Here is an 18,318-nt window from a genome sequence, read left to right on the forward strand (position 1 = left end):
CCTGCTGAAAGCAGAGAGAGGGAGTTGTGAGCACAGCAGCTCCGTCACCGAGGGGTGATCACCTGGCCCTGATTACTCATGTGGAAAAAAACCAGGAAGGAAGGAAAAAAAAAAAAGAAAAGGGAAAAAAAATAAGCCACATGCAAACAACAAAAAAGTCCCAGATATGCTTCGCACCCTTGCCATGAGCACAGCACCCTGCAGAACAGAGCTGGACCCTCTTTAGCACCATTCTACTGCACACCCTTCCCCCTTCCCACAGCCCTAACACCAGTGGGAACAACCAAATCCCCACAGCCCCAAAACATCCCACAGCTCCCTGCCCTGCTCGGGTACGGCTGGAACCCTCCAGGGAAGGGACCCCCGAAGGAAGGGACCCTCTAGAGGCTGGGGCAGCCCCCTCCGGCTCCTTACCGAGCTCAGGGCCACTGGGGACCGGCTGCGGGCTCCGGGAGCGCCCAGGGAGGCGGCGCTGGGGCTCCCCGAGAGGTTTTTATCCTCCCCCCGTCCCTCCCTGCTCCCCGCCCCCGGCCGGCACCTCCTGCCGCGGGGGGGGAAAAGGGTCGCGGGAGTAAATCGGGAGAGGTTTTTGGGGTTTTTCCTTTCAGCCTCCTCACCGCAAGAGTCCCGAGCTCCGGGCTGGCAGCTTTGCGTCCTAGTGGAGGGGAAGAAAGCACGGAACAAAGGTGCTCAGGCAAGCAGGGGAGGTGCTTTTGTCCTTTTTTTTTTTTTTTTTTTTTAAAAAAAAAAAAAGTGTTCTGGAGTCCCTGTTGAAGTTTCCTGCGTGGTTTGGTGGAGGTGACTGCATGGAGGGAGGAGGAAGAGGAGGAGAGGGGAGAGGGAGAGGCAGGATGCGGGGAATGGGGCGAGCGATGGGGCAAATGATGGGGCAAATGATGGGGCAAACGATGAGGGCAGGGCGTTGTACCATGAAGGTCTGCACTTCCTCCAGGTCCTTGTGATGAGCTTGCAGTCAGTGCCACGCTGTTTCTGTTTATTCAAGTCACTTAAAAATCTGCCTGAAGGAAACTCAGTGCCCCCAGCAACCCCAAACCTTCCCACAGAGCTCCGCACAGGGAATGGAAGCAATCATGGAGAGCTTTAGGTCCTCACCTAAGGGTGCTTTTTTTTTGTGGGGAGGGATCTCACTGCAGCTGTAGCCCTGCAGGCTCAAGCTACCCAGATCTATAAAAGTGAGCCTGAATTTAAGCCCAGCTTCTGATGGCATTGTGTAGGAGGGTTAGGGTTAGGCTCTACACTACCAGGAAGGTAAGCCCCAAGGCTGTGAGCATCAGGGATGATGAGGGCACCTGAAGGGAGCATTTAGACACTTAGAAAATGCTCAAAGACACCCTTCAGGTCATGGGGAAAACTGGGAAGGGCAAGGACTGAGCCCTGCTCTCCCTGCTTGCTCTCACTCCTCACAGGTGGAAAGCAGAGGAGGAAAAGCAGAGGATGAGTAGAAATACCAACAGCAAATTATTCCATTTCCAACCCTTCCCAATCTTCCTTGAACTCAGGCACAGCCAAACAGTGTGGGTATACCAGGAAGGACACAACCTCTGGATCCTGATATCCCACCCCCTGCCCCTTGCACACATCTGGCGGCAGAGAGGAAAATCAGGAGAACTTGTTCATGTCTTATTCTGAGGATTCTGATTTAGCTGCCTATGGCTGAGAAGAGCAGGAGCCCAACTTCCAAGAGCATGCCATGCCCTCGTCCTGACTTTTATGTGAAGGGGAATCTGGCTCATTTCTCCAGCAAGCTTACGAGTGACCAGACAACAGATAAAACATGAAGGGGGTTGAACCCCTCATTCTCAGAAGGAATAGAGATAGGGGACAGCTGACAACCGACTCTTCATTTACTACAGGGGTCCCATCACTGATGCTTGAGTCCTAACGTGGAGGAGCTCTCCTCAAAGAGACAGGCAGGGACGGGGTGCAGAGACTGCTGTCAGGCACCAGGGCTGCTTTGGCAGCAGGTCAGATCCAGGAGATGGTGTCAGTTCTTGAAGCCACCGTGAGGCACCTCTGCTTGTGAGCAATTGTTCCCTGCGTTGTTTATTTATGGCTGTGGGAGGTGACTCTTGGTCTTGGAAAGCTGGAATTTCCTGCCCTGTGTATTTTTTAATCCCTTAGCTGCTCCTGAGAGATTGGAGCTATTCCTAGAAGACAGGGGAATGAAAACCTTTCCCTTCCAACCGTAGTTTTTTCTGAAAGAGATAAGCTGCTAGGTTTGTTTTCCCATTCAGGACTGGTTTATCAATAAACCTGAGAGCCACTTTATTGTGTCGGCAAACCTTCCAGCGGATATCAGCTCTCCTGTTGTGTTTGCACAACACCTGGCACAGCACGGCTTTGATCTCAGCTGCAACACTAATGTGCAGGTGCCGCTACCCAAGAACTTTGTAATTCCCCTCCCCAGCTTTCAGGATTCCTATTTGAAAATTTACTTAATGCTGCTTTTGTGGGAGCAAATTATGTAGGGGAATTTCTGAAAATGAAATATTAGTTAACAGCTGGATTTTGATACTGATGCATCTTGTCTATATTATTAAAATGCATACATGTACAGAAACTCATAAATACATGATTGCAAATGGTAAATTGCCTTTTGCTTCTCTCTTTTTTTTGTTCATTTCTTTGTTTTTTGGCAAAGAGGCTCATAAACCTCTGGGACCCTTCACCAAGGGCTTAAGCAGACTCTCAGCTGCCTCTGAAATCAACAGCTCAGCTACCAGCTATGCTGTTTAAAATTTGCAGGCTAGGGTTATGAAGGCAATAAAAATAGCCACTTATGAGCTTTTAATTAATGGTGTATAATCTACCGGACATTTTTCACAGTACAGATGAGCTTGAAACTTGAGTTTTTCCTCTTAGTATAATAAATGTCTCCTCTGACGGCAGCAGAATCCGCTGTGATGTTCGTCAGTGGTGACCTGTGCTGTTTTGCGCAAATTGAGGACTGGGAGGAGGAGAGGATTGTCATCGCCTAATGGGGATTAAGTGGTTTGTTCAAGGTCACGCAGGAAGTGAGTGAATAGGCTGTAAGCTAAGAAAGGCGGCCCAAAAGCACAGAATCAGGTTTAAATTCATTCTTCCCTTACGCTAGCCTTTACATATTTGTAATTGCCAGAATTTTTGTAAATATTAGAGTCATTGTCTTAGCAGCGTGATGCACGTTTCCAGTATGCAGCAGAGCTTTAGCTGCAAGAATTCTGCACCTTAGCAGGGAGAGGCCACAGCAAGGCCCCTTCGTGCTACCTGAGCACCTTTGTCGTATGGAGCTGGCTTTGAATAAGGATCAGAAAATTATTGCTGACTCCGGGATCTTCTTAGGGGTCTGTTTAGTGCCAGAGCAGGTGACAGCCACAGCTCTTTTTCAGCCCTGCTCAGAACCCAACCCCTGCTGACTTTATTCATAGCCTGGTGGCACGCTCGGTGCAGCCACGTGCTAATCACTTCTCAGGCTGGCATGAACCCCCCAGCCCGATTGTTTCACCCTAATGTGCAGGATCCTCAGTGCAGAGGGAGGTGTTTCTATGCAAGGCTTCAGAGCAGAGGCAGCTCCTCCAGGGGGATCACCAGTTTCCCACTTACCCACACCTCATGCTCGGGATGCGCAGCATCGCTCCTCCAAGCCCCAGCCACCTGGAGATACTGCTGGAGGATCATTTCATGATTCATTTCTCCCCCTGAACCCCAACCAAAAATCCCGTGCTTAAGACACACAGTGCAAAAAGCTATCTTTTTAATTCCTATCATGATTAATTCCTACTCCAGTTGCACAATACTGGTCTGGTAAGAGTCCCTGCTATAGGGGGCAATGGGAACCCTAAACAACATGCCACAAAAACCCACCCTCACAGCTGTACCAAACCTGTCAAAGCCTGTAGAATAATTATACTGAAATAATTTTTTCCCATCTCTAAATAAAGTTGGAAAGCAATAGAGAACAAGGCTTGAAATCAACCCTCCAAGCATATAATAAGAGCATTTAATTAATGGCAGAGAGAAGGGCCATAGCAATTAGTTAGATGAATACTTCCCACCTACATTTCTTGCTTTCCCACCAGAAAATGCTTTTTAAACCACAACAGATTTTGTTGCAAAAAATAGAAAGTTTCATTTAATTTTAATGTTTCCACTGAAAAAAAATGGTATGACGAAAATGTTTTAGTTAGAGGTAAATGGGTGATGTGGGGAATGCAGGAAACAGAAATACAGTTTCTCCGTTCTTTGTTGCTGTTGCTTTTGCTGATGTCAGAACATTTTTAAAAAGTGATTTAATATTTAAAAAGGAAATATTTCTCAAATTCTATTCTTCAAGAGATGTTACCTTAATCTTTTTCAATCCTTTCTCATTGTTATCAGTGTCTGCTTCTATACCATACCACACTTGAAGTGACAAATGCAGTTCCACGTACAATGTGCTTGTAGGACTCAACACTTTGTGTAAAGGTAACTGAGAAACTCTTAAGGTCCACAGACCCACTACGGCAATAGTGTCATCACACAGCACTGAAGGAGTAGGATAAGAAACAACCAAATCAAATACATTTTTCCCCAAAAGAAGTAACAAAGGATAAATTTTACTATTTAAAAAAAAAAAAAAAAAAAAAAAAGCTCACATTTGCCTAAAAAAAAAAAAAAAGTAATTGGAAAAAAAAAAAAGACTACTACTCAAAAATGTCTATTTACAACCTCTGAACTAAATGCTCATTTACTCTAGTTTCACTGAATTAATTACCTGTACCCATTGACAACCTGACCAGGAATTTGTATTACTCAAGTCTGCTTTTACAAAATTAAATATCTGCCTCTTCTTAAGAGGCGAGTTGCAAGTAACCACAATTTCCCTGGCAATATGCTGTGACAGTTGAAGCTTCCTACGCTTTGGCGTCTGATGATATTAAGAAACCTTGCACACAAAATCCTCGAGATTCACACCTGAGCAGTACAACCTGTCCCCCAGGAACGAAGGGCACGCTGCAGGGATCAGGCCAGCTACATCACTTATAATTCAGGACAAACCACAACACACACACCCCTCTGCTCCGGAGAGGTTGCTTTCGTTTGGTACCAGATAAAGCCCAAAGGATGAATAAAAGAAAGAAGAAGGGGCGGCCAAGACTAATCCTCGTCCCATCAAACCAACACAAGCCGCTGTTGTGTTCAGTTGGATCAGAAGTGCACCCAGTGTTTTCCTACAGTGACATCCTCCAGCGAGGCCAGCTGTGAGCAATAACAAGACCTGGACACAGATTTTGCAAAAGGAGGCAATTTTTTTTAAAGGAAAAAAAAAAAAAAAAGCTCTAAAATACTTTTAAAAAAAAAAAAAAAGGAAAAAAAAAAAAAAAAGGAAAAGGAAACAAACTTTAGAAACAGGGCAGAAGGGCTCAAAGCAAAGCAGGTTTGGTGGTGGATAAAGCACAGTGCCATTGACCTTGGAAGTCTATTGAAAACCAAGGCTCACGTCTAGATACGGGTCTCTGGTGAAATGAACTGGGTAACCTCGGCTCAGTTTGGGGGTTATGGTACGTGTGCGTGATAGTAACAGCATGGCAGACCCTTCTTGTGGGAAGCTCTGAAATGAGTGAGGGGGGAAAAAAAGAGGGTCCTGACACAGAAATCCTTCCAGATCAGGGATTGCCAGGCAATCCAGTGTGAATGCAGAGATTTGCAAGCAGAGGGCAGTGTTTCATGCTAATAGTGCTAAGCAAGGGCTCGTTCTCGAAGTGAATGCATGGCAGAGTACTAAAATGTCACTGGTGGTGGTGAGAATCCTTGGGGAAGGTCAGCTGCAGTTTGAGTCCCTGGAGAGTTCTGCTGCTCTGGGCTCCCCTAACCAAGACCTTCATTTGGCAGCAGTTTGAAGGCACTGGAACGCCAGATGTTGCCCCAAGCATTGTTCCTAGAGAAGTTGGTCCATAGCTAGAAGTCAGAGCTCCTGTTACACACGATGGAGGAGTCATCTCAGTGGAGGTAGGTAGGTTGATTCCATCGGTACCAAGATCTGTTTGCGACACAGGGAGTAAGAGCTACAATTGCATGCTGTTAACTTTTTCCCTTGAAATATCAATCATTCCTATTCTGTTTGTGACCCTTTTTAGACCTGGCAGCCAGCAAGCGATCCTTTTTCCCGTAGGAAGCTCGGAGCAAAGCCCCCATCTTTCTAAGCAGCAGCTTGCATGGAGCTCAGGATTTCACACGCTGCTGGACTTCCTCTGGGTGAGAGCAGGTCTGATTCATGGCACGGGATGCTCCGTGACTCAGAAAGCCCAGAAGCTACACGTAATGCCCTCTGCTCTTGGTTGCCTTCCTGCTAACGTAGCAGCCTTGGTGCCACGTGCAAGGAGCCGCGGAAACTACAAGCGCAGAGAGAGCTCAGCAGCACAGGCTGCAGCAGGGGAACAGTCAGTGAAATAACTAGAAGGGCTCTGAGCCCTTGTGTGCAGCTTAATCCTTTTGCAGCATCTAAAGGCAGGGCAGAGGAAAATTGCTGTTCTTGTTTTATCTGCCAGTGTGGGATCATTACGCTGCAGCAGAGCTCTCTGGTTGGCACTACAGGAGAGAAACCTGGCTGTGGAGAAGTTTATCAGAGCAGAAGCAGCAAAATAAGCCTTCCTCTGCTTCCTCCACACACAGAATTAATTCAAGACAGTCCTTAAGGACAGTGCTTCCATCCATTTTTTGTTTTTGTTTTGTTTTTCTTTTTTAACCAGCACAGTATTTCAGGCAAACCGGATTTACTGTTTGTTTTGGGGCTGCATGCTCTTCTCTAAAGCCCCCCTGCTTTCCTCCCAAGCCCCCCAGTACCCAAAGAGCGAGCCACGTCCCCCCGCCTTACCCTGAAGAGTTGAAGCCGGATGAGTTCATTGCAGCTTTGGAGTTGCTCTGGGCTGTGCTGGGGCTGCTGGCATGGAGTGCACTGCCAGGGGACGAGGGCCTGCTGGAGTTCCCTGGGGAACACGATGATGTTACTGCACGGCAGAGAGAGCAGAGTGAGGCTGGGATCCCCTTCTCCTGCCAAGGAAAGCCCAAGCCCAAGCCCTTCCACTGCCCTGTTCGTCCTGCACCCTGCTCTGTCTGGTTTCTGTCGGAGCAAACCACAACTGCCACTGCTCCTCTGAAGAAATGCAGTTACCTGCCCCCCGAGCACCCTCTTGGTTGGCTTCCAGGTGCGTGCCTGGCTCCCAAACCTCACCACCCCAGTCACATTTGGCTAGGATTATCCTGGGAGTGTTACCATGCCCAGGATGCTTTCCTTGTCTTTGTCCCAGCCAAGAGAAAGACTCAGCTCTTCTCATCCCCCATCCACCCACTACATGAGGCTAATTTTCCTGCCCAAAACCAAAGGTCTGTTCAAGAGGGGCCTGCAGAGGTGGCCTGGAAGCCAAGCAGCAAGAGAGCAAGAGCAGAGGAAGGAGGGAAGGAACAGGGGGGAGACAGTTTGTCACGGCTTACCTGTCCCAGGCATGGTGCTGTGCACCGGGTTGACAGAGAGGGGCCCCAAGGACCCTGAGGTAGAGACCTGGGGAGGAACAGAAGCAGACAGTCAGCAGCTGGCACTCCGAGGGTGCAGACCACAACACGCCACTCCTTCGTGCTCCCTTTGGAGTGTGCTGGCTCCCAGGCAGACTTATCTACATCTGAGCCTCCCACCAATGCTTCTATTCACGCTCTATTCTGCCAGCACAGTTCCCATCTCTAGGGTCGGGCAAAGAAACCAGGATGAGTATGATGTGTGCCTGATACTCCCCACACAGCTCTACGTTTATGGATCAGCTGTGGAAAAGCCTGAAATTGCTGTGCTTCCTGAAAGCTCTGAGCTCCAGCCAGGAGGAGCCCCTGCCCTTTGGGTGCTTCAGACTGGATGTTCTCATGCAGAAACACCCCGGCTCGTTCTGGTCTCGGGCACAAATCATCCCTTTTCCTTTGAGGAGCTCTCGATGGGTGAGAATCCTCATGTGACAATTACTAATTTGGTGGCTGTAATCAAAGCGAGCCTGGGGCATCTGGTGTTCAGCCGTGATACTTTAACTACAGGCAAGACTGATGAGCAAAGCCATACTTTGTGCGACACGCTCACGGGGAAGCCAGTCACCAAAGCTGCTGCTTCCAAAATTCACGGCTTGCAAGCAGCGCTTTGTGTTTGCGACTGCAGCCCAAGCGTGTTGTGCAACAAGTGACCAAGCTTCTTCTGATGTTTTTCTGCCTTCTAATGGATAATTCTAAAACCCAGAAGATTTCGAGATAAAATGTTGCTTGTGCGTGTGTACTCTTCCTCCCACTCACATGTGCTGCAGCACCAACAACACCGTAGGGAGGTTCCTGCCACTTTTCTACATGGAAGCAACTAAACAACTATTAAGTAGCAGAAATGCAATAGCAGCTTGTTATCCAGAGCAGCCGCTCTGATTACAGGGACATGCTTTCACTAACTCTCACAGCAGCTTCTTTCTCTCATCCTTCCTGGCAATGAAAATACACTTGTCAAAATGTGAATGTACAATAAGGGGGAAGGACAAATAGTGCTGCTGAAGTGCGTTCTGCATTTCTAAACGGATGGAAAACACCACACTGTGAAGTAAGTCATTACTATCAGGTTTCAGACTCAACCAAATTGACATGACTGGATGTAATTCTATTTCCGTGGAATGCTGAATTCCTCCTCCATTAACTCTGGGAAGGCTTTGTTTGCCAGTCTTAGAGTGAGAATTTTGGGGATAGCACCCCTATGGGGATAGCACCCCTTTCTGGGAAATGTGCATTTTTTTTCTTGTGATTTCTTACCAGTGTTTTCATTAAAAGAATGCAAAATGTTGTTCTATAAAAGCAGTTCTGTATCCCCTTTTCCCTTCCATGAGCAGCACATGCAGCTCCTTAGCCCAAAGTCTCTCACCAGTCTGGAGTTGTAGATGGGTGATTTGATGGGGGACGGCATCGGGCAGCTGATCCGTTTTTCCTTCTGGCGCCTGTTGCAGAACCAGACCCGAACCACCTCCTTTTCCATGGAGAGCTGCTCTGCTATTAAGGAGATCTCCTCTGAACTGGGCTTGGGGTTCTGCTAAGAAAGGGCAGGAGGTTAAAGAAAGCCTCGAAGGTCTGTAACTTGCAGCATCACTGCCTGCTTCTGCTGCTGGAAAGGCAGAGGACGAGGGTGGGGTTGGAAGTAAACTGGAGAGGGGAGAATATTTGCTTCTAAGGCAAAGGGTAAACATTTGGGTGAGAGATTATGTTCTGTGAACCAGAAAGAGCCTCTGATTCAACATCAGATCTCATGGAATCAGCGGGGATGAGTCAGTACCTGGCCCTGCTATTGCATAAAGCACCGAGCTCTTTGATCTTAACAGCACCCTAAATCATTGCTTGAGGGGAAGCTAATGACTGGTGGTCTTCTTATCACCACACAGGACACACGAGCTCCGAGTGCTGGTTGTACACCTGCCTGCACCACCTCACACCAACCATTTCATCTTTGTCCTTCTCCATCCCTCATTTATAGACTGAAATAATTGTACCCATCCTTTTTTTTTCTGACTCACTTATTTTCTGGTGCATTTGACAGCATTTAGCTCTGCGGTTTTTGATCTGAGTTGGAGACTTCAAGGGAAAAATAATACCCAGCACGGAGATGCCAAGACAGTTTTCCTGTTACAAAGAGCGCTTCATACTAGCTAAAAAATGAGCTGCCCATAACAATCTGAAAATGACTGCCTTTTGTTCTCATCAACAGTCTTAGGAGGAAAATTTGATATGATCAGATATGAGGGAGAAAACAGGAATAAATGAGGGCTGGTCAAAAACAGTTCTGAGGAAATATTCTCAATGGGTGATGCGGTCCTGGTGATGGGCTCTGCTTCCGAAAGGATTCAGCAGCACCCTCAGGAGCGATGCTCTGCTCCTTGCTGCACTCGCAGGAGCTGCTCAGCCAGGCACCCACCTCCCTGCTGTGCTGGGGCCAGCAGCTGACCCCAATTGCCAAGGGGTGACCCCAATTGCCAAGAGGTGGGTGTAGGAGGTCAGCTTTGGCCAGGGCACTGATTAGTGCAAGAGAACAGGTGATGAAATCGTAATTGCTTTCAAAACATCCACCAAGGAAATAATTGGGCCTAATTTCTTTGCTTTGACTTTTCCTTTGAACTCCTTTGAGCATTTTCTAACCTGCTGTCAAAACAATTTATATATTTATTTATTTTTGACTATTTAGTGCTGCTACTATGACCTAGCAAATGGCAAACCCAGGGACAGTTCACAACACATTGGAACATTTTCCCCTCACATCTTGAAATCTTTTCTCCAGCGTGGAGCGAATGTTGGTCTCAATGCTGGTCCGCTTCTTCCTTTTCCGTCCAAACATCTCATTCACTGAGGGGTAGGAATTGGGAGTGCTCATGGAAGAATCCAAAGGAGCAGATTCTGGGGAAGGAGAAAGGGGAAAAGAGATACTGAAGAAGATCACAGGTTATTTGCATTCCCAGATCTTTTCTGGGGACTACAGCACCTCCCTAAATAAGTGAAGTGCTCCTACATTATGCATAATTCCTCTTAAAACTGCTTTAGCACTTCCAGATCCATCAATCAATAAAGAAATAAAGTGATAAAAAGATAATAAAGTGATAAAAATGTTAATAAAAACACCATTTTTTCTTCTTCCATCTTAATTTCCATCATGCTCTGATGCGGACCACAGATTTTCTGACGTTTTAACGTCACACAGTTAAGGATGTTGATTTACCTCCCCAGGGTCAGGCCTCGTGTAGCTGAGACACCTCCTGACGTGGTAAATTGGCCAAACACGCAGCTCCTGACGGGCACACGAGACCAGTGCCACTCCTGTGCTGGTTTGCAGCCAGCAGAGGACACCAGCCCCGTACTGCTGCCACTGGGGATTCCCCTCACAGTGATATCCTCCTTTTCTAGGCACTGCTCATGGGCTGATGGGCTAATCTCTGTCACAGCACTCCCTGCCTACTCTTGCCAGTTTGCCCAGGGAGGGACAGGACTGACTAGCCCAGAGATTTGCCCCAGGCCATGCAACAGAGGCTGCAGGAGCGGATTGCCCCAGACACCAAGTGGCAATGGGAAGCCCACATTGCTAAAGCAAAAAAGCAGATGTGCTTTGCTGTCTAGGCCGCAATCAACAGAATTAAGAAGTCTGTTGTCAGAGGTCTTAAATTTTTCTGGCTTTTGTGGGAGGCTCCTGGATGGATCCTCGCCTGTGCTGGTCAAAATCAGTGGTGTTTCTGCATCTAAAGTCACCCACCTGCGTCACTCAGCCACTTCTCCAGCAGGGGTTTGAGCTTGCACATATTCTTAAAGCTTAGGTTGAGAGCCTCAAAGCGGGAAATGGTGGTCTGGCTGAAATCATTGCCATAGAGCTTCCCCATGGCAAGTCCAACGTCTCCCTGCCAGAGAAGACCCAAATCATAACATGAAGTCAGAAAAAAACCCTCACAGCTCCCTGCTGTCACCACCTCTTGTCCAGAAGAGATGTCACCGAGTGTCCATGCCCACCCTCCACAGAAAAGGACCTCTCCTCCCACCAGAGTCTTCTCCATGCTCCTGAGCCTTTGTATATTGAAGGTTTGGGATGAGGTCATGGTAATGAAATACTAGGAAAGGTTTGTCTCTCCATGTATTTGGAAGGGGATATTTATTTCTAATCCAGCCCACCCTCCATCCACTCCTCTGCCACAGAATCCCCCAACCCACCACATGTGACACCGACGTTCCTACGGACAAGGCCACTCACCTGTGTGAACCCTAACTTGATTCGCCTCTGTTTGAAAGTCTTGGCAAACTTCTCCAGCTCCTCCAGGTCACTGGGCTCCTCAGATGCTCCCGACGGAGTTAGGTGCTTCGCCACTTGCAAATGCTGGGGTACATCCAGGTGAGGTTCAACTGATGAGCCAGGGAGCCCAGAACGGCCCACAGCCTGTTAAAACAGCAGCAACAAATGCAGGGAGTCACAACGACAGAAAAAAACACATGGTTTTCACTGCCATTCACCTTCGGTGAAGCAGTGCTTTAAGTTCCTTGGGGTGGGTGAGTTACCTGTGATGCCAGGCTGGGTCCTGGCTGGGAGAGGAGAAGGCTGCCCTGCTGCTGAGGGAAGGAGAGGAGGTTTGGCTGCAAAGCTGGGGAGAGAAAGAGATATCTGATCAGATCAGCTCCTTCATCAGCACCCAGGCAGCTGAGCATCGCCCTGCACAGCCTCAAGAAGCTCTGAATGGAAAACGTCAGCTCGTTCTTGTTCAAAATACGAGAATTTTGGCCATTGCAAGTGTGGATGGCTCTGAGCTGGGGTATGAGAATGACAAGGGTTTATTTCTCTTTCTTTCCATGGCCTTTTAACCTGAAAGAGATTTCTAGAGTGATGATGGAGGTAAAATATTTCAGCCATTGATCCCTGCGTGAGGTTGAACTAGGACACAGACGTTTTATATAGACATCTAACTTTGATTTCAGATGTCAAGTAGCTGAGAATTTATCACATCCTTAGCGGTGATTTCTCCCAGTACTTAATCACTGTAACTATTGAAAATGTGCATCTTATTTCCAATATGAGCTTTGCTGACTCCAACTTTCAGGCACTTTATCATGTTAAAAATGTCCTGATCCTACAGTTAATCTCATGAGCCTACCCAATCTGCTCTCTACTATGCATTTCATTTTGAAGTGTCATTTCAAAGCCATCTGACCCTTTCTATTCTACCCTACTGTATTTCAAACAAATTGAATTTCTTTTGGAATTTATACACTGACACAAAATGATGAAAGAAAAAAAAAAAAGAAGGGAAATCTATAAAACTAACAAAAAGTAGTATTTATGGACACTGTGTAATTGTTCAGTTGACAAGCTGCTGAGCGCAAGCCCATATGTCTTACAGAGAATGTCCTAAAGGATTTAGTAGAGACCAAAGCAATGTAGTTCCATATAAATTTAGTTAGGTTCTTCAAGTCTGTTGTGGTTGAAGCTTATAGAATTTAGAGAGGATTTATAACCTTTCCTGAAACAGGCAATATATTCAATTGATTGGAACTGACAATTATAGGGAAATCTATAGACATTTATGGACTTCTGCTGAAAAAGGAAAAAAGATCATCTCCGAAATATCTTTCTCTCCCTCTCCGTCTTTTCTTTTTTAATTTAGATCTGAATGTGCAGGATCCCATTTATTTATTTAGATTGGTGTTTCAATAAGCCTTCTGTAATGCTGGAACAACTTTGAATTTCAAATGCAGGCTGGTAATGAGGTGCACATTTTTAACAGTGAAGGTAATTAATCACTGGAATGGCTTGCCTAGGGACATGGCGGATGCTCTGTCATTTGGAGTCTTTAAAAACATGATTGAACACCTTTGCAAAAGCTAAGCTCTAGCTCAAATGAAAATTATGGACTGGATTCAGGAATCACCGGTTTGACAGCTGATGAGATGGAGGCTGTGTTTTCGTGAGATGAAGTCCTCAGCAGCAATATTTTGGCTGAGAGTATTCCCAGCATCTCCCTGGCTGCCTGTTTCCACCTTTGCAGCACTGAGCTCTCACCCTCTCATCCAAGTGTGCCAGCATGAGCTGTCTGAAGGGCTGCACAGTGAATCAGATCAGCGCATAATGAATCAGGCCTGGGAACTTATCTGGCTTAAAAAGAACATTAAAACACTGAAATCAAACCCAGACTTGTGGCCTCTTGGAAAGGTTAAACCCACAACCAAGTCCCTTTGGCTGTGAAATCCATGGATGGATGTATCCATCAGTCAGAGCTCAGGAAAGGTTGAAGATGTTCCTATATTCCTGAGGGGTGGCCCCAGGGATGGCTTCAGGAATACTCCACGCACCTCATCGGCATGAAGAGTGCTTCACCTGCATCTCTACCAAACCACTCATGCCACAAAACCCAGCTGTGCCTTCACTTTTGGTCCCTCAGTGCACGCACGCAGCGGAGGATCATTAAAACTTGACAATCGTCCATTCAAATGGAAGAGATCTTGCTCAAAAAGCTGGCTGCTGGCCAGAATACCCAGTCTGCAGCAAGTCTGGAACCAAAAAAGGGTCATGGCCAAACAAGTGGCCATCTGTTGGAAGGGCTGCAGCTGCCAAAGGAAGTCACTAAACAGAAGAAATTGTAGTTCTATAAAAGGAAGCAAAATGCTATTTTCCAGCATAGTGCGTTTTGTATCCAGGAATTAAATCAGGCAGCGAGCAATAGATTATCCCGACCCTGACAGCTCAAACAAACTAAATTCTAGACTACTGTTAAATATACATCAAGTGGTTTCTTGATGCATCGCTCAGCATCGTTTGGCAGAGAGAAGAGTGCACGTACTGTCAATGAGAAATAGGCTTCCCAATTGCCTACAGTGTGATATTTCTCTTTCAGAGCATGTGTACAATTGCATTTGAGCTGCAGAGACATTATGGTTCTAATGCTGAATTTGGGCTCCTATAGAGGGACTTCTGTGCTGAAAATGAGTGAAGGACCCAAGTCCCTTTGCATCTGCCAGGGTATGGATCGACGTCTGTGTTTGTCCACAGGCAGCATGAAGCTTCATCAATGGCATGTCTGTGTCCCAGAGGCTAGAGAAGTGCCATGAAAATATCGGGGATAAAAATAGAAACATGAGGTCTTTCTTAAGCACTGCGTTAAATAAGCACTGTCCTTTCATGATGCTGATTCAGAAGTAGTTATCTCTCCTGTCCTCTCCCGCCCCATGCCTTGGAGCAAGGTTGGGAACAAGCAGTGGCAGCCCCACTTTGGAGCTCGCTCCCAGCCCCACGATGCTCCTGGCTGGATTGGACCTCTTTGCTCTGGTGCCAGCACCGTCCTTCCATCAGAGCAAGGGGGCACTCGTGGGATGCAGGAGCTGTGGGTGCTGGCAGCAGAAGGGGCCAGGCACCATCAAGATGGGGAAATCGAACAGGGCAGCTTGAAAGCAAGAGTCAGGAGAAGGGAGGCTCTCCCTGGATACGTGCCCACATATTACAACGCCCCTTTCGGCTTTGGTTGCTCTTACCTTGTTGCCCTGCCTGGGACTGAGAGAGAAGAAACTGGGGAACTGACTGCATGTGACCAGGGAGCAATACCAGCTGCTGCAGGGTATGAAGAGAGCTCATATCCTATGGGAAAAAGAAAAGGGAACAGCAACACTCAGAGACGTCTGCTCTTCACACAGCATCATCTCCCCCCGTCCCTGGTCTTTTGCACTGTCCCTGACCCCTTTCTCGTTTTTCATTTAGCTGCCAACACATCACATGTGTGCACAGGAGAGCTGCAGATCCAGAGCTACGCAAGGATATGAAGTTTTTCAGCTTTATAAGAAAAATGCTGTGCACACAGACATCCACGGGGAGAACGTCTACTTTTAACTGAAAAAGTTAATGTTTGAAAAACAACATTTTTGAGGGACTGGAAATCAAAATCTCCTTATTAAGAAGCAACAACAAAAGCCCTTGGATCTCAGTTTCTTACAGATATTTTCTTTTCAGAGAATGAACTCCCTAAAATAATACAGAAAAGGTGCAGTGGGCTGTCCCATCTCCCAGCTCTGAGCCTGCTTGGCACAGAAGGCTGACTTCCCCACCAGCCGTGTGCTGGGATGGGAAAGAAGCAAAGCCCAGCAAGTGCCCAATTCTCTGCACCACCAGAAAACGCACTGCAAGGGACACAGCCACCTGATCCAAAATATTTTCTGATCTTTGCCATGGGGACTCCCCACCCTGCACCGAGCAGAGCAGGCAATAGGTACTGAGAGGCAGGGAGTGCATCCCAGAGCTCCTTCACATCCCTGGGGTCCCACATCTTTTGTAGGGATTAGGGATAAGAGTTTGCATTTGTTTGGGGTAGAGAGAAAAATGCTGCAATAAAACCAACTTTCCTGAGAGGTGTGTTCTTGAAGGAGCTCATTGCTCTATAAGAAGAGCTCTTTAAGCTTCTCAAGAACAGTTATGAAGTCTTGGGGAACTTCAACAAGGCTGTGTCATGTAAGAGGTCTGATTACCCCATGAAAGAATGGGGGAAGAGATTACTGAGCAGCCATGTGGCCTTCCAGCATCTAACTATATTAGAATTTAACAATTGTTAAGTGTTAAACTCCAATTTTTTTACCTTAGGGGGAAAAAAAAATACTCAAGTAATCAATTTCTTCTCTGATGTAAATCAGTTGGAGCCAACATATTCAAGGATGGCTCAGATTAGGAGTTAATCTAACCTGGGATTGTATCTCCAGCAATGACATTAACCAGGCATTCAGGAAAGAGGAAGACCAGGACAAGCATATCCAATGCTTCCCCTTGGTATTGTCTCAGTCTCCAATTATTTTCAGCTCAAAGGGATTTCCTGAGCATGGTGTGGTTTTGACTGCTTAGAAAACCCTCAAAGGAAATCTCTTCCAAGTATGTGTCCAGTCTGCCTTTGAACCCATGTAAACTTTCTGCATCCTTTGGCAAGGCATTACACAGGTCTCCTGGCTGCTGCAAAAAGAGGCTGGGGAGGAGACTTTGCCAATTTACTGTCCATCACGTCCTCAAGTCTTCATTTGTCACTGCCAAAAGGTGCATCTAATTTGGCAAGTGTCTCTTGAAACCAGCCTTTCCCCTGGAGATTTGTTAACTCAGCCCCTGATGCCCCAAAGGCACTTACCCCTGCGATTTGACTTCCAGGCATCATTGATGATCCCTGAACAAGGTGTCCTGACCTGGGGGGGATCGTAGACTGCAAGGAATCACTGAGGTCTTCGGTTTTAATCTGAAAAAAAAAAAGAGCAAAGCAGATGTAGCCTTGGGGAACAGACATGGGCCACGGGATGCCTGGGATGGTTAGAAGTTAGAGAGGCTGGAAGGGACGGGGAAGGGATTGCTTTCAGATTAGGGGGAGAAATCAGGACCTATTGCTCCTTTCTGGCTTTGCAGAAAGGTAGGGGTTGTTCCCCACTCCTGCTCTCCAGTTTATATGTTCTTATGTCAGTACTAGGTTAAAGGTTGGACTAGATGGTCTTAGAGGTCATTTCCAACCCGAATGATTCTACGATTATAACAGGAGAATAATCTTCCTGCTCTGCTAAACCAAGTGGAAGCTTGCAGTTTGCTCAATTAAATTCCATTAATTAAAACACTTGAGAAAGTTTCCAGTCACTTCACAGGCTTTAAAACATGCGAGTGCTTTCCTCGGACAAAACCCTAAGATGTTTTGTGGTGGTGTTAGGAAGACACGATGAAATTCCCCTTTATAGATCACCACTCACAACCTGATAGTGGGTGTCTGTAGATGGCCTCACACATTGTTCTGCAGGTAGCAGAGAGTGGTACCAGGGAAAAGAAGAGGAAAGATCATGAAGTAAAAGACCTTAAAAAGCCCTTCCAGACTTGAAAATACACCACCCTGGGCACCACATGTAGAGAACTATGAGAAAGCAACAAGAAATGGGGAAGTCCTGCTGTACTGGTAAGGAAAAAAATCTGGCAAGGAAAAAATTTGCTTCCTTAGCTAAAAGAAGCTGTGAGGAAAAAAATGACAAACTTCACAGGTGTCAGCCCTTTGTCCAGTGGTCATTTTTGCCTATTTTAATGTTCAAGAAAGATTCCAGTCTACAGCAACCATTATTTCTGAGTCCACATTCTTACATGGGTTCTTAAGAATTTACCCAGGGACCAGAACTGAATCCTTACATTTGGTTTACACGGTAGTCACAGTATTAATTTTTAACATTGCTACTACATTCAAAAATAATAATAAAATTACATCATTTTGTACTAGCTGATATTTTTTATTATTATTATTATTTTTTTTCGGCAGACAAAGCTTCAGAGGAAGCAACCTGGCTGGGGACATTTTAGAAGTTTTTAGAATAATTCCTGAAAGTTGAGGAGCGTCTGTGTGCAGATGCTGTGCAGACACATGAGAAAAGTCATAGAGATCTCTTATAACACATTTTCTCTAATAAAAGACGCACTCAAACAGTTCCCAGACAGGCTCAAGTTTTTCCCCCAGCATGAACATGCCTACAAGAAGGCTCACATCGGCAGTCCCCTCCTAATTTAAGCCTTTCCAGTGCAAGAAGAAGCTCCAGTTCCCACAAACTGGAAAGAACAGGATGAAAACAGATAGGAAAGGTCTTGAAAACCTTGTCCACAGACCCAGCATCTCAGGTTCACTCTTACTGCTAGGACTGAACCTTGCAATCTCTCATAAATTAACCCCCGAGCCCAACATCGCCCAGAATTCGAGCGGGGTTGTGTTTGGCGGCGTTTTGTGCAGCCTTCTACCAGCAGAGGGGGACAAGAAATGCCCCGTTAAAAACAATGATCCATGT

At 46.5% G+C, this 18,318-nt stretch overlaps 1 protein-coding gene across 1 annotated transcript in view; it reads right to left on the reverse strand.

Moving 5' to 3' along the window:
* Positions 1-5,904: 5,904 nt before the first annotated feature.
* The window catches only part of POU2F3 (POU class 2 homeobox 3), a gene marked incomplete at its 5' end in the record, with an annotated part of 39,399 nt that continues 26,985 nt past the window's right edge, over positions 5,905-18,318 (reverse strand). The window contains 10 exons of the mRNA XM_082778159.1: positions 5,905-6,019; positions 6,854-6,986; positions 7,471-7,537; positions 8,909-9,070; positions 10,289-10,425; positions 11,273-11,414; positions 11,762-11,944; positions 12,064-12,146; positions 15,025-15,127; positions 16,650-16,754. Coding sequence (XP_082634285.1) covers positions 5,980-6,019; positions 6,854-6,986; positions 7,471-7,537; positions 8,909-9,070; positions 10,289-10,425; positions 11,273-11,414; positions 11,762-11,944; positions 12,064-12,146; positions 15,025-15,127; positions 16,650-16,754 — 1,155 coding nt within the window. The 3' untranslated portion in view covers positions 5,905-5,979. The remainder of the gene's footprint in view (positions 6,020-6,853; positions 6,987-7,470; positions 7,538-8,908; positions 9,071-10,288; positions 10,426-11,272; positions 11,415-11,761; positions 11,945-12,063; positions 12,147-15,024; positions 15,128-16,649; positions 16,755-18,318) is intronic.

The sequence above is a fragment of the Aythya marila genome (assembly GCF_965140915.1).
Source record: "Aythya marila genome assembly, chromosome: 23".
Classification (NCBI taxonomy): Eukaryota; Metazoa; Chordata; class Aves; order Anseriformes; family Anatidae; genus Aythya; species Aythya marila.